Below are 15,867 nucleotides of genomic sequence, written 5' to 3'. Positions count from 1 at the left end.
CTACACAATATTATCTAGATACTAGACGGTGGAGATGAGAAAATTCGATCAAAAAGTGGTAAAAAGATAGAAATCCGCACCAAAATCATTAGTGCGGACCTCCTCATTTAAGAAAATCCGTATTATATATATATATATATATATATATATATATATCCCCTTGCTGCTAGCTAGCTAACATAACACAAACTATTGAAACCGTAAATAATTATTCACTTGAATACATACTTGCATATTTCATTATATCAACCCGATTTCAGTAGTTCTCGGCAGACCCCCGGCCGTGGCCTCGATCATCATCAAAACATCTAGTACAAGTAAGATATCAACAAGAACTGCTGTCGAATTCTTCATTTTTTTTTCCTTGTTTCATGTATTGAGCTACACCAGATTCTTTATTTATTTATTGCTAAAACGAAAGGAGTGTTTATTTGCAGCGTCTGATGTCATTGATCCCGTAGCTCACTACTCACTAGCGAAGGTATGACACAGATGCTCGATCAACTGCTTCTGTTGACCATTACATGTATACTCGATCCAGTTTAACATTATGCTCTGACTTCCGGAGTTTTCCCGGTCACTAATTTAATGGCAAATATAAACATGATTAAGATTGCTGAGCGAAGTTAGTTATACCTAATTATAATCTTTGAATCCCAATCAGTCCTGGGGGTTAGAACTGAGAACCACGTCGTGTGAACGTCGAAGCAGAGACTGTGTGTTTGAACCATTCATTGGTTGAAAGGAACTCTGTTCCGATGCACGTGGAAACTGAGATTTAATTATGTGAATTATGATGCATTAGAGTTTGACTACTCTAAATTCTAAGCTATAATATACATGTGATTAATTAAACTCTTAAATTATTAACATGTTTCATGTGACTACGTGATCGAATATCATCAGAATATGCTTATGGTCGATCTTATATTTGTTCTTTACTGATATTTTCAGCTTCACACGCTATCCGATTATGTGTACTATATTGATGTACTTGACTTGTATTTTGCTTTCAGAACTATCGTCGTCTTGTACGCATCGATCTCTGGATAAACGTTATGGAACTTTTCTTCTGCTTCCACAATGTGATCAAGCGCAGCAAGAGTGGTTCAAGGGAAGAATGAAACTTGATATATAATACTGTAAACTCACGCACCCTCAAATATAATACTGTTTGAGAGAGATAATTAGACTTGGTCCATTTATGTATATGTAAATTTGAGGAAGTATTCCAGGAATAAGACTCACACAGATTATCACAACGCTGCATTTCGATCGATTCAAGACTGATGTGGGCTTCGGGATTGTTATATCTAAATTTTATGCATATAATTTGTTAAGATGAAAGTTGTTCTTCTATGTTCAAAAAGTTCATCAAAAACGTGAGAGATGATGCTACCATAAGTTGTTGTGTCCATGACTATATATTCAACGTTCCTTGAGCTGCCTTAGAAAATTCATCAATCGATAGGTGTATGCATATCTCCATCGTACGTGATACTATGCACGAGGATTACAGTTCAATTTAAAAACCTAGCACATATTGCTATGTAGTAAATTCATATACCACTATCACACATGCACGTATTCTTTCATCGATTATAGTTTCATCTTACTCTTGTATAACTAAAGAGATCTTGATCACTCTGCAGCAAGCTCCAAAAAATAATGCTAGATAGATAGATAAGTCTTTCTGCACACAGATCTTACCCACTTGTTAGGTTGCAAAGTTATGTCAAATTCAATTGGACCAACAACCTCAAAGAGAGAGAGATATATATATATATATATACACACACATATATATATATATATATATATACATCCATCCACCATATTTATGACAGTCGTTAGGTTTATTTTGTGTAAATGTGAAGCAAGAACACATTATTGCTATGGCCATTATATCGATTGGTTGGATCGATCATTTAGGTGGTGCAGCAAACTGCATGCAACACTCATCAACATATGATGTACGTGATGGACATGTCACCAACATATCAAGTGTTTTTGTAGTTTTTAGTGCAGACAGGTTACACACAATCATGTTCTGCATGAGCTACAAGCAACAATCCCGCAATTATAGGAGTTCATCTTGTGGACTAGGTGTATTCGTGATTGGGTTAACTGGCGAATTATTGTACATGTAAATGATGACATATCTTCAGAAATTCGGGATGAATAGAATGTAAACTCATGGTTGAAACTTGAAAGTAATTAGGATTCCATGTATGCCTAGGAATAGTTAGTAACTGAGTATCTTCGTGTAGGAGGAGAATATAGGAACAGTAAACTTCTAATTAACGCAAGACTGAAATTAGAATCCAAATCCAATGAGCAAATCCAAGCTTGATTAGTCTAATAATATCTACATGCACAAAGCCAGGGATTAAGCGTGTGGTAACTTCGCCTTTTCTTGAAGCCATCAAATCTCAACACGTTCAAACCCCTCTTGCTTCCTTGGAATGTCCATCACAAATCACAAGTGAAAATATAAAATGACCCGAATGGAAAACGTGTAGTAAAGGTTGAGTTTTTCTAGTAATATATGGAGCAATTCAAGGGCAATTTAGTAACCAAATAAGCTCTCTATATATTAAAGCCTCTCAAAGACTACTTGCACGATCACAATTCACAAAAACTAGAATCTTCTAGTCTTCGTTTTCTACAGCCGCCATGCCATTAATGGAAGCAGAGCAGATCATGGAGCTTCTTGATTCTTTCTGGTTTGAGCATGAAATCCTCAAGAAACAACCGTATTCAGCAAGCTCATCAAGATTTGAAGCAGACTTAGTTCATGAAAGTGAAGAACAACCATCAAAACCAGAGGTCTTACGCATTCCAAGCCTCCATACTAGATCCATGAGCGAAGATTTGAGCTCCAAAACGAGCTTTATGAACTGCGGTTCTCTCTCGCCGGACTCAGTTCTCCAGAGACCGAAGCTCAGCACCATTCTTTCTGGGAAAGAAGCCACAAAATCAATTAAAGATATTCCCGTACAAAAACATGAAATAGAGTCATCAAGGAAGGCTAAAATTGAGAGAAGAAGGAAGAAGGGCGGGAGCAAGAGCTTGACAGACCTTCAGTTTGAGGAGCTAAAGGGGTTTATGGATTTGGGATTCATCTTCTCAGAGGAAGACAAAAACACAAACTTGGCTTCAATCATTCCTGGTCTGAAAAAGTTTGGGAAGAAGGATGAAGGTGAAGAAGGTGAGGAAGCTTTTGATGATGAGTCTGCGATTTCAAGGCCTTATCTTTCTGAAGCGTGGGAGGTGATGGAGAAGAGAAAGAAAGAGAAGAAGCCATTGATGGATTGGAGGTTTCCTTCTTTGAGCAATGAAATCGACATGAAGGACAATCTCAGATGGTGGGCTCATACGGTTGCTTCTACAGTTAGATGACATTGTAGATAGTTCAATAATTATAATTTTGATTTACTTTCTCTCGTCCATTCTTTATACAGCAGATTCAGATCGACCAAATTGTTCTTGAATCTTTGTAAATGTGAATAAATTAAGGTATACCATTCTTTAATCAGCCTAGTTGTGCATACTTGTGCTTTTCTGGTGCTTCTTCTGCATTTTGGTTAACTAGCCTAAAGTTGAAAAATGGAAACTTAAGTTCCTTGGATTTTTAGAGTACGCAGAAAAGAATAAGAGCCTTGAAATTTCTCAGCTATCAAGTTCCCGGAAACATGTGGGGGCTTTCTTAAGCGCCACAATTACTTGGCATCATCTTGAAGCGTGAGATGCATGTCTTACCAAAGGGTCTCAATATGATGTCATGTTGCAAATTTATGCATACGTTGATCATTCGAGAAAACACTTATTTTCTACACCATTCTTCAGAAATCTTCAATGTAGAGGATTACTCAACGACTTTTAAATAATTGTCAAACAGTGAATTAGGTAAATGCAACAAGAATTCTCTATTACAACAAGAATTTTCCATTACTAAACCTTAAAACTTCCTCCCTTAATACAAGTGTTCATGTACACACGAAGCAGAATCTCAATCTGGAAACAATCCACAGCACACTGACTAAGCAAAAAATATTGTCATTGGTTCATCACTGTGAGTCTGTGACACTTTATGAGTACTAAGCCAGACAACACGTGTAAATAGTACTACAAAGGGTCACAAGCTGAAAATGATTTAATGGGCCCAGGCCACCATGTGATATGTCGGACCAAACTGAGAATTACCAAACACGGTTTTGAATTCTCAAACTCTATTTAGTTTCTGATTAATTTTCCTAATCAATGACGCACTTAATGACGTAATAATGGATAAGATTTATTTATCCTCCTCAAATTCTACTTCCTACTCTTCCAGTTTAATACGTTACGATTAACCTCAGAGGTCAAAATTACCCCAAAATTCGAAGACCACAAATTTCACCGCACTCTCTCTAAATTTTCGTAAAATTAAATAAAGCCTTCAATCATATCTGTAATCCACGTTGTTTTCGACCGTTGGGTAACTTTCCCCCTTAAATAACGGGACCGGTCAGCCCACCACCACACTTGACTAAGATACCCTCCATGTCACCGCACCAGGTATCAGTCTTTTGAGGTCAATATCGTAACTTTATCAGCATAGAAGGAGAATACTGGCTTGGGGTTTTATTCTTCTTCGCCTTTCTCGAAAAGAGTCCGTCCAAAATAGAAAAGATTAATGTCGTCAACTACAAAGCTACTAGTACTCTGTACTCTCCTCCTCGTTGTTTCTTAGACACTTCATGGAAGGGGTTCTCATGGAGAGCTTGGACTCTCTATGGTTCTACAGCAACGTCTTCTCTTCCGGAAGAACCCCGGTGTCGGATGCAGCTAGTGGCACTGAGGATGTTCAAGAACAGAGTGTGATTGAGGAGGTGTTGAAGCCAGTGTTGCCAATTGTTGAAGAACAGAAGAATGAGACGGAATCGGAGGCTGGGAATTCGACTATGGGGACACCGAGATGTGCTGAAGTTGGTGTTAAAAAGAGTGGTGTAGCTGAAGTGGTGGAGTACTATTGTCCGAGTTTAAGAGAGAAGGAACAGAGGAGGAGGAGGTCAAGAAGCAAGAGGTGTATGCAGAGAAACAGGAGGAGGATTCTTGGGGAGATTGATTTGGGTTTTCATGTGGAGGCAGAGGAGGCTTCTGAGTGTAATTGGATTTTTCTGGAGGAGAATTTTGGGTATAAGATTAATCAGTTCAATCTCAATGATAATATGGCTATGAAGGAGCACCTCAAGACTTGGGCTTATGCTGTTGCTTGCACTGTCAGATAAATTTTTAACCTAGTTCTTCATTACTAATCTCTCACCTTGATTTTTCTTTCTGTTTATGATTGTTTCTAATATGTGACCAAAGATGCTTGATTTAGGGATGGTCTTGAGTCTTGACAATGTAATGATCTGATATGTGATTTATGTATGTTTCTAATTTCGACATATTTTAAGAATTTTGTTAATACTTTGTTTTGTGAGACTATGTTTACATGAATGATCCCTAATCCATAGGTTTTAGTCTCAAATTATAGTATGTTGTAGGAAGAGCTTTCTTTCCTTTGTTGGAATTTTTGGAATGAAGTTAAGCAAACAAGTTTCCGCCTGGTATTACATTTGGTTATTTGAAGCAATAGCAGAAGAAGACTCAGAAACTCAATCTCTAATTAGGCTTTTCTTTTCTTAAGTCATTTCGAACAGGATGTCCAGGTCTTCAACTTCCTTTGGATTAAAGTCGGATTCTTTCAACAGAGACATCTTCACCAAGCTGCCATCAGCTATTCTGTTGATCTTGTATATATAATTTGTCTTTTCTTAAGTGGGGTTTAGGGTTTAGGCCTTCAGGACCTTTTGGTCGGCTTCCTGTTTAGATGCCAAAGCTTTGGCTTTCAGGGAAACTTCATTGTTGAAAATCCAAAACAATAACAGACATACCTATTGAAATTCCAAAATCCATGACTTGTTATCTTGAATGATTGCACATGATACATGTTGATTCATACTATAACAAATGAAGAACATATCCATTAACATTGATATTGCTCCAAGAAATGGTTCATTCAACAATCTGTTTAAATCCATTAGACATCTTTGTCAGAGTCACTGTTTACAAAGATACCAGGCAGCAGTCATGCGCGAAATTTCACCCTGGGAGTGGAATTCAGGTACATCAGGGGAACACATTTCACATGCAATTGTTCGAAGCGATAGAGTCCAAGATTGGAAGATTCTGTCAAGATCTCAATGAACGAAGCCTCAGCTTTTGACGGTCCAGAAGATGAAGAATAGTTTGACATACTCGTGTTATGAAGAGGACATAATGTGATTTCATTTATATAGATCATTCTGTTTCTAATCCGTAGCTGTTAAACTTTCTTATGTCTCAACTGCTTGATCTCTGTAGTTCATAAGAGAATCTAGTCTCAGGTTCAACTATCTGTTCTCTGTGCCTTATTTTGGATAAAACGACTTGATACCATTCTAGTTCTAGTCAAGTAAAACTCTACAATCTACTGTACGTCACTAAGGAATTCAATTTCACAAGTAATTTATAAAAATTCACTCTATCATCCATCTTCCCATCTAAAAAATGTAGAAATTCAGGTAAATTCATTTGAAAATAAAATGAAAAAAAGATGAATATTTTGATTATTACATAATCTACATGACGTACCTGTTGATTAATTTTTTATTGTGTTTGATTCTGATTAGTTACTCATAATTAAATAATTTTTATACTTTATCATATCATAAAATAATATAATTAACAGAATATATCATATATTTCTGTTTCGTGATGTTCCGAATAGACATAATAATTACTCCAAAAAATAATACCGTAAATAAAAAGTGAGGGGGACTGGATTTGCGATATAAGCTCCAACATCTTAAGTAAATAGCAGCACCATCACAGACACCTCCACCAGTCGCTATGGCGGAGATCCCGACGGGCCCAAAACCAAGACGGCTGAGGGGTCACAAGGCCACCGCCACGTGTTGTATCGCCTCAGTTGCCACACCTGGCCTCGTTGCCACTGCCGCCGAGGTATTATGTTTCTGTCCTTCGGTCTATCTTTACTTATGTTTGACAAGACAACTTGGGTAAAACACTTTTGGGTGTTCTGTTCTGTTTATGTATGTAGGATGGTTGTGTTTGCTGGTTTGATATGAGATGCAAAGAAGTGGTAGACATTATGGAGGTGGGAAAGGAAGCTGTTACTTCGTTATGCTTCAAGCCAGGTTAAGAAAGTTTGAAACTTTATGTGTTTATGTGAATTGAATACTAAATTAAAATCCAAAGTTCGAAACTTTATTGTTGTTGGTCGAATCAGGGAATGAGAATGTGGTGTATGTGTCTTCGGGGAAGGAAGTTAAGAGCTTTGATGTGCGTCTGGTAAGTGATCCAATGTCGTTCATTGTCTCTGTGTTTGAGATTGTTGCTTGCTGAATGCTTGTTTTTGTTGGTTTCTGTTTTCGGAAGGGGAGTTCTTGCTCGTGGAGCGTGCTGGATTGTTTCGAGTATAATAAAGAGGAGATAAATCAGGTATCGAATTCGGGCAGAAGATTGCTTAAGATTTACTTTCTTAAGCTTTGCTTTATTTGATTTTGTTGAGTTTATGTAACTGTTGTCTGTCATTGATTGTGTAGATTGCTTGCAGCTCTAAGGCCTCTTTCCTTGCTGCTGCTGATGATGGCGGTGATATAAAGGTCTCTTGTTTTAACCGATCTTGCAGTTATTTTGTTACTGTGTGATTTGCACTCTGTCTTATAATGTAGGTATGTGGTATAATTTCAGCTGCTTGTTGTAATTACAATGGCAGATTGTTGACATCCGCCAGCAGCGCATTTACAAAACATTAAGAGCTGATACTGGTCATACAAGTGTATCCTCCTCTTTTTGGATATATTTAAGTATTTGTATTCTGTTCTTCTCTAAAGTATGGTATTCTACAAAGTGGTAGTTTTTCTCGCGGAACAATTTCTGTAAAATTAAAAGTAGTTCAAATGGTTTATCAACCTGGAAATCTCGCATCCCACTGTTTTCTGTCTATCTTGGAACTCCCTTGAATTGTATCACCTTGATTGTATAAGGTAGATATGTAGCAGCGTGCAATTTCTTCCTTGGAGACCTTGGGAAGGTATATCTATAAGACTTTCATTTATCACTCTTTCTCTGATAGTAAAGAGAACAAACTGCAAGAGATTTAAACATTTTTTTGTTTAAAAGTGAATCAAGTAGCCATAGAAAGGTTGATCCTGTACTGATAGCAACATTTGTGTTGATGGCTCCTGGTTGTCCATTGTTCCAGTACTTCAACATATAAACATGAGAACATAGGGTTTCTCCTCTTATTGCATACCTGATCACACTCACATTTCTAACAAGCAAAAATATGTTTTCCTTGATGTAGTTTATCATAACCAAATTAACGAACATGTAAGCATGTGCTATCAATTTTCCATATTGAATTTAGTTGGCAGTAATTAGGAGGAGTGGCCTGTTGGCATTATATATTACTTTTTAGTGGATCTTTCGGTGGCTTTTATTTTGTTAGTCTGTCTCAAATGTAAAGTAACTTCTTAGCTGCAATGGAAGGCCTGTGTTGGGTATACTCAGGATTCCTTTAGGCAGATGGACATATGTTAATTCAAGATTACCTCTTTCTTATTACAAACGATTGATTACTAACTTCTTTGCTCGGTGATCATGAGCAGTTGTTACTGGAGGTCTCGATTCAAAGCTAGTAATGTGGGACTTTTCCAAGGGGCGACCAATCAGGACAATAAATTTTGGTAAGTATTTACTTTCTCTGACATTTAACTTGGTTGATACAACTCGAATGCCATTCAATCACAACCAGATTTTTCTTTGTTTGTTGTTGAATTTTTCATCCTTATTTTTCACTGCAGGTCTGTCTGATGTAAATAATGGTGGTGAGCAGTGTCTTAATCCTGCCTTTGTCCATGCAATAGCAGTTCCAGAAATCGATATGTTAGACAGATCAGACAAGGTTTGTGTCGTGGCTCGGGGTGATGGTGCCGTTGACGTGATTAACATTGAAGCTGAACTTGATTCTGTGAGGTCAAAGGATTCTACAAAACCTCGGAAAGGATCTCAATCACGATTGAAACACACTGATCTGGAAAATCAAGATCAAAATGGAGGAAAACGGTTGCATTTGGATTACTCATCAGGCGGTCATACTGCTGCTGTGTCTTGCGTGTAAGTTATATACTTAAATGCAGTGCAAGAAAAGATTAATACACTCTTAACTAATTTAATATCTTCAGGGCATTTTCTTTATTCGGAGAAAGAGGAAGATTTATAATTTCAGGCGGAAACGACAAGCTGGTAAAGGTCTGGGATTGGACCAAGTATCTTGATGCAGAACAAACTAGCAACAGTGGTGATCTTCTACATTTGGATATCAACCACAACAAAAAAGTGAGAGATTGTTGCAGCATCATATATTCTATTTTCCTTGTTATATTACACAGCATCTTTTCATCATTGATTGATGTCTTGTCAGGTCAATTGGCTGTGTACCACTCCAGCTGATACGGAAAACCTACTTGTATGTGATACAACTAAGGTGGTAAAGGTCTACTCTGTTGCATAGATAAATGCCGCGCCAGTCATTCAGTTTTCCCAACAAGCTCCAAAATAGTAAAGTTAGTAACCCATAGTCTATGACTGGAAACCTCAGTTCTAGCTCTCTTCCCAAATTTGTCTAGTCTGCATTTTGTGCTAAACAAATGCTCTTCTTGATCCTCATTGTCAGCCTGCTGGATCCGAGCAGCCTTCAGTTTCTGGGCTCACCCCATATAGGGTTTATATATAAGCTGGGGATATCAGATGCAATTTATCAGTCTGTAAGTCTGTAATCTGCTACTGTATTATAATTTATCTATCTTGTTTAGAGAGGTTATTCCTGTCTCGGTTAATGTTTTGTTTTGGGATACATACTTGTGTATCCACGAGTACATGGTGGCATTGATCCCCCAAGAAGAGGTTTGTCTAAAAGGAATTGAGAAACTCAATACTGCTGTTAAACTCTAGGTGTAGCGAAGTTTTCTAATCGTCATTCTTCTTGTTCATAGCACTTACAAAACTTAGCCAGCTATGCAAAAATTATCACTACTGAATCGGCATCTGAATCAAGCCGGAATGCTCTAAAATCTAAATGAAGTGCATCACTCGACTTCTTGACTGCTTAAATCACCAATCTTTTGTTGCATAATGCTGGTGCTGCTAGTAACCAAGATTAGGAGTTTTAGGACTACTGGAGCAGTCATCTAAGGCGGCAACGGAAAGAGCTACTGTGAAAACTCCGTTTAAATAAGGATGCTTTTTAGTTGTGGGGTCGTACTTGCGAACAATAGCTACACTTGTGTCCTTCTGGGTCTTTGTTGAGAAAGACAGCAAGGTGATCTGTTGGTTAAAGACGTAACTCCCCCAACTGCAACTTAACTTAGACTTCCCGCAAAAATTTCAAATCCTTGTTGTTTCGGCAATATTATTCAGACACCAACAGCCCAACTTCCGCACCCTTCCAACCACCACACTCCACCTCCTCCTCTCTCTGCCTAATCCAGATGGAGTTTAGGGTGTTTTGTATAAAACCAAGATTGACAAGTAGAGGGAGACAGATCTATTGCACAACTAAGGTATTGGGTTTCCAAGGGAAAATACCAATATCAAAATGATGCAACCTGAGGATCATCATCAGCATCATTTATGCAGTACCTGTGGTGATGCCAATGGCGAGGTGTTCGTGGCTTGCCATGAATGCAATTCCCCTATTTGCAGGGCTTGTTTTGATGATGATATCAAGGAGGGGCGTAAGGTTTGCTTGCAGTGTGGCACTGCCTATGATGGTATCTACTTTACTTTGAATCAGATTGTAATTCATGACGATCATTTATTTTCTTCAAGATAAGACATGAAACTCGAGATTGCTCCTTTAAATTATAGAAACAGCCGATTGATTTTACTGATTAGTTCACTTGTTTGGAGGGTGACATCCAAGTTCTTGTTTCTTTTTTCTGATTTGGGGTTGTTACTCTAATATGTATGTGCAAACTTTGGTTCAACTATGTGCTACTTGATTTTTGGAAATGATGCAAGGAGAGATACTATTCTGCAGAAGGTTTAAGAAATGTTCTGAATTTACTGGTCCTTTATAGTTGAAAATATCTTTTGGAAGTGGAAAATAAATGGGTTTGGGTTGGTCTAGATTGACACATAGCTTTGCTATGTTTAACTACATCATCGTCAGCTACTTACTGCCTTTTGAATTCTTCAGAGAAGTCACTGGCTGAGCATCAAACAAAAGTATCAGGCGCTCGATCCACAATGGCATCTCACCTGGAAGACCCTAAGGTACAAATGTCTATCTACAGTGGAGAAAGATAACTTTTTCTTATTACTTGGTTTCTTAGGATTGATAGGTTCTCTACTGCTTGCTAATACTTGCATTGATTTTGGCAGGATGTTGGAATTCATGCCAGACATATCAGCACTGTGTCCACAGTGGATAGTGGTGAGTTGTACATTCTTTCCTTGCATGATTTTAGTACCCTTGTCTAATTCCCAATATCAGTGATTGATTTACAGTTTTTTTTTATGTTTGAAGAACTAAATGATGAATATGGGAATCCAATATGGAAGAATCGTGTAGAGAGCTGGAAAGATAAAAAGAGCAAGAAGAAAAAAGATGCGTCTAAGGCAGAAAAGGTTGTTGAAATTCGACCGGACCAACAAATGACAGAGAATCTGTAAGTACTATCAAAACTTTTGGTTGGCTTGTTAACAAGTGTGTGATTTAAATCATGGTCTCTTTTGCAGTGCCCCAGACGCTGCGGCACCACTTTCAGTCGTTGTTCCACTTCCATCTAATAAAATCACACCGTACAGAATTACAATAATCACACGACTGATCATTCTTGCTCTCTTCTTCCATTATCGTGTCACACATCCTGTTGATAGTGCTTTTGGTCTGTGGCTCACTTCTGTCATATGTGAGATCTGGTTTGCTTTTTCTTGGGTGTTGGATCAGTTTCCTAAGTGGTCTCCTGTGAGTAGGATTACATATCCAGAAAATTTATCGGCCAGGTAATTACTTTAACTAAGATAACAAATGGTTTCTGAATGCATTAAAAAAATGATGTGTGAAATGGTTGTATGACTTATCTTGACAGATTTGAAAGAGAGGGTGAACCTTCTCAGCTAGCTCCAGTGGATTTCTTCGTGAGTACAGTCGATCCATTGAAAGAACCACCCTTGATCACTGCCAATACTGTGCTTTCCATTCTCGCCGTTGACTACCCTGTGGAGAAAGTTTCCTGCTATGTGTCTGATGATGGTGCTGCCATGCTTACTTTTGAATCTCTTGTAGAAACATCTGAATTTGCAAGAAAGTGGGTTCCATTCTGCAAAAAGTTCTCGATTGAACCACGTGCACCTGAGTTCTACTTCTCACAGAAGATTGACTACTTGAAGGATAAAATACAACCATCTTTTGTGAAGGAGCGCAGAGCAATGAAAGTAAGTACCTAAAGGCTGAAGAAGGCATATATCATACTTACAAGAATACCATGATTCTCTCTTTGTACATAGTTGAATGCTTTCAAATTTACTGATCACTACATTACAACAGAGAGACTACGAGGAGTTTAAAGTGAGAATGAATGCTTTGGTAGCTAAGGCTCAAAAGACACCAGAAGATGGCTGGACTATGCAAGATGGAACAGCTTGGCCTGGAAATAATTCACGCGACCATCCTGGCATGATCCAGGTTAGCTGGTCAGCCTGTAGTTTATTTAGTTCAATGCTCATTGATAATCTAAAAGAATCTGTCAAGGTTTAGGAAATGTTCACTTGATGCAACTTCTCTTCTCCACTTTTCTCAGGTTTTTCTTGGACACAGCGGTGCCGTTGACATAGAGGGAAATGAGCTTCCTCGGCTGGTTTATGTCTCCAGAGAGAAAAGACCTGGGTACCAACACCACAAGAAAGCTGGTGCTGAAAATGCTCTGGTATAATATATTTAGGTGTAGTAATAATCAATAACCTGTGTGAGTGCTATAAGGTTTCGCTTATGCTTGAATCCTTGGCTTAATACAGGTAAGGGTGTCTGCAGTTCTCACAAATGCCCCATACATCCTCAATCTTGATTGTGATCACTACCTTAACAACAGCAAAGCAATTCGTGAGGCAATGTGCTTCTTAATGGACCCACTAGTGGGTAGAGATTTATGTTATGTGCAGTTTCCTCAGAGATTTGATGGCATTGATCGAAGTGACAGATATGCCAATCGCAATACAGTTTTCTTTGATGTAAGTTGTTCTCATTACGTGTCTGTACTTTTACAAGTAATCTCCAGCACAGTTGAAAGGAATTGTGGAAGTTTTGAAAAAAATTTAACCTCTAATTTCAGGTTAACATGAAAGGACTGGATGGCATTCAAGGGCCAGTATATGTGGGAACGGGTTGTTGCTTCAATAGGCAGGCACTTTATGGCTATAGTCCTCCTTCTATGCCAAGCTTAACCAAGTCGTCGTCCTCATCCAGTTCTTGGTGTGGCTGTTTCTCTTGCTGCTGCCCTTCTAAGAAGCCAACCAAAGATCTTTCAGAGGTATACCGGGATGCAAAACGAGAGGAGCTTGATGCTGCTATATTCAACCTCAAGGAGATTGATAGTGAGTCTAACCTTTCAATGAAGCTGGATTTGGAAAAATGTTTTGTAAAGCTTAAAGCATACATAACGTAACTCTTGGAATTTGTTGTGCAGACTATGATGAGTATGAGAGGTCAATGCTAATGTCACAGACGAGCTTTGAGAAAACTTTTGGCTTATCAACTGTATTTATAGAGTCTACACTAATGGAGTATGGAGGAGTTGCTGAATCTTCCAACCCATCATTATTGATCAAAGAGGCAATACATGTCATTAGCTGTGGTTATGAAGAGAAAACTGCATGGGGAAAGGAGGTAGGATTGTTGGTTACAACTATATGGCGTGGTTCTTGAAGTTTCTGAAACATATTAGAAATTATAGCATGCCTAATGATGAATATGCTACTTCTATCAAGTCTAATTTACATTCCGACCAGATTTAGTTTTCATTGAACTAAAATAGTTTATACTATTCTTTTGCAGATTGGTTGGATTTATGGTTCTGTCACTGAGGATATTTTAACTGGTTTCAAGATGCACTGCCGTGGATGGAGATCAGTTTACTGCATGCCTTTGAGGCCTGCATTCAAAGGTTCAGCTCCCATTAATCTTTCTGATCGTTTGCACCAAGTTCTCAGGTGGGCACTTGGATCTGTGGAAATCTTCCTCAGTAGGCATTGTCCTCTCTGGTACGGGTTTTCAGGTGGCCGCCTCAAGTGGCTTCAACGCATGGCGTACATTAACACCATTGTTTACCCCTTCACATCCCTCCCTCTTATTGCTTATTGTTCATTGCCTGCCATATGCCTTCTCACAGGAAAATTCATCATCCCAACAGTAAGTCTTTTCATGCTTCATTTTCTTAGATTCATACATATATAAAAAGGATTCTAATTATCAGAAGCAATTGTAAATTCAGACACCTAGCAGTCACTAAATATCAAGTTCAAAAATAACTGTCGACTAGTAAAAGTAAGGTCACCTTTACTTGGCTCCTATGTCAAGTCATTAGCACAGACAACTTATCATAGTTGTAACTTGATGCAGCTTTCAAATCTGGCAAGTGTGTTATTTCTTGGCCTCTTCTGCTCCATCATTCTCACTAGTGTGATTGAGTTGCGGTGGAGTGGTGTCAGCATCCAAGACTTGTGGCGTAATGAACAGTTCTGGGTTATTGGAGGTGTTTCAGCCCATCTTTTTGCTGTCTTCCAAGGTTTTCTTAAGATGTTAGCTGGAGTGGACACCAACTTCACCGTCACGGCTAAAGCAGCCGAAGATGCAGAGTTTGGAGAGCTCTATATGATCAAATGGACTACACTTCTGATTCCCCCAACTACACTCCTCATTGTGAACATGGTTGGTGTTGTTGCTGGATTTTCTGATGCACTAAACAAGGGTTATGAAGCTTGGGGGCCACTATTTGGCAAAGTTTTCTTTGCCTTCTGGGTGATTCTTCATCTCTATCCATTCCTCAAAGGTCTCATGGGACGCCAAAACCGGACTCCAACCATTGTTGTAATGTGGTCAATTCTGTTGGCCTCTGTCTTCTCTCTTGTTTGGGTCAGGATAAATCCATTCGTGAGCAAAAATGAAGACTCATCCCTTGCTTCAGCCTGCATTTCCATCGACTGTTGAGTCAGTTGCCATACACCAAAGTTTTCCATAGTTTTTGATTCATTAGAGGGTTTTGGTAGCCAGAGGTGCAAAAGAGATCCCAACTCTAGTCTTGGCAGTGAAGATAAATGCTGTATTTTCACTAGAGCTACAACTCCCTTCGAATTCGTTATATATTGAATGCAAGGATATACAGATTTCTGGGATTCACATGTTCATTTTGTTGTAAAACTATGAGACAGATTACTGTTTTTTTTGGTTAGAAAGATGTGTAATGTATCCTCTTTTTGGGTTTTGAACTAAGCTTTTCTAGGAGCATTATGAGAATGTAAAAAGAGATTGTAATTGTTCTTCCAATTCCATAATATGAATCAAGGTTTTAAAAAACGCTAGGCGTTAATCGGGCGGACAGCTAAAAACCAGCGTCCAGAGGATTAATCGGGGATTAATCGGCCCAAAATTGAGACGACTAAGGGTCTCCGGGCGCCTAAGCGGGAATTTTTAGAACATTGATATGAATTGACATGTATCATGCGCATTTCTATCATCTAGTCCCATCAGTTCTCATTTTTGCATGTAAATTC

General features: G+C 38.4%; 3 protein-coding genes across 4 annotated transcripts; all 3 read left to right on the top strand.

Moving 5' to 3' along the window:
• The first annotated feature begins 2,676 nt into the window (after window positions 1-2,676).
• LOC126785757 (uncharacterized) lies at window positions 2,677-3,402 on the top strand. The gene has a single exon (XM_050511396.1). The coding sequence runs from the start codon at window positions 2,677-2,679 to the stop codon at window positions 3,400-3,402; it is 726 nt and encodes a 241-aa protein (XP_050367353.1).
• A 3,447-nt stretch (window positions 3,403-6,849) lies between these two features.
• On the top strand, window positions 6,850-9,928 carry LOC126786716 (uncharacterized). Of its 2 annotated transcripts, XR_007671211.1 has the most exons (12): window positions 6,850-7,035; window positions 7,133-7,229; window positions 7,322-7,383; window positions 7,471-7,533; window positions 7,638-7,697; window positions 7,811-7,873; window positions 8,086-8,128; window positions 8,706-8,783; window positions 8,901-9,213; window positions 9,282-9,435; window positions 9,521-9,662; window positions 9,773-9,928. XR_007671211.1 is itself a non-coding variant. In XM_050512631.1 (11 exons), the coding sequence occupies exons 1-11, from the start codon at window positions 6,922-6,924 to the stop codon at window positions 9,608-9,610; spliced, it is 1,137 nt and encodes a 378-aa protein (XP_050368588.1). In that variant the 5' UTR covers window positions 6,850-6,921; the 3' UTR covers window positions 9,611-9,928. The 2 variants fall into 2 exon arrangements, 1 of the variants encoding a protein (XP_050368588.1); XM_050512631.1 differs by having other exon boundaries at window positions 9,521-9,928.
• A 498-nt stretch (window positions 9,929-10,426) lies between these two features.
• On the top strand, window positions 10,427-15,649 carry LOC126789178 (cellulose synthase A catalytic subunit 8 [UDP-forming]). Its single transcript, XM_050515269.1, has 13 exons — window positions 10,427-10,868; window positions 11,297-11,373; window positions 11,482-11,533; window positions 11,627-11,768; window positions 11,839-12,105; window positions 12,192-12,537; window positions 12,650-12,787; window positions 12,903-13,028; window positions 13,117-13,329; window positions 13,431-13,692; window positions 13,785-13,984; window positions 14,153-14,506; window positions 14,717-15,649. The coding sequence occupies exons 1-13, from the start codon at window positions 10,694-10,696 to the stop codon at window positions 15,302-15,304; spliced, it is 2,940 nt and encodes a 979-aa protein (XP_050371226.1). The 5' UTR covers window positions 10,427-10,693; the 3' UTR covers window positions 15,305-15,649.
• The last annotated feature ends 218 nt before the right edge of the window (window positions 15,650-15,867 follow it).

Source organism: Argentina anserina, chromosome 3, assembly GCF_933775445.1.
Source record: "Argentina anserina chromosome 3, drPotAnse1.1, whole genome shotgun sequence".
Classification (NCBI taxonomy): domain Eukaryota; kingdom Viridiplantae; phylum Streptophyta; class Magnoliopsida; order Rosales; family Rosaceae; genus Argentina; species Argentina anserina.
This window is presented reverse-complemented; position numbering and strand designations above follow the sequence as displayed.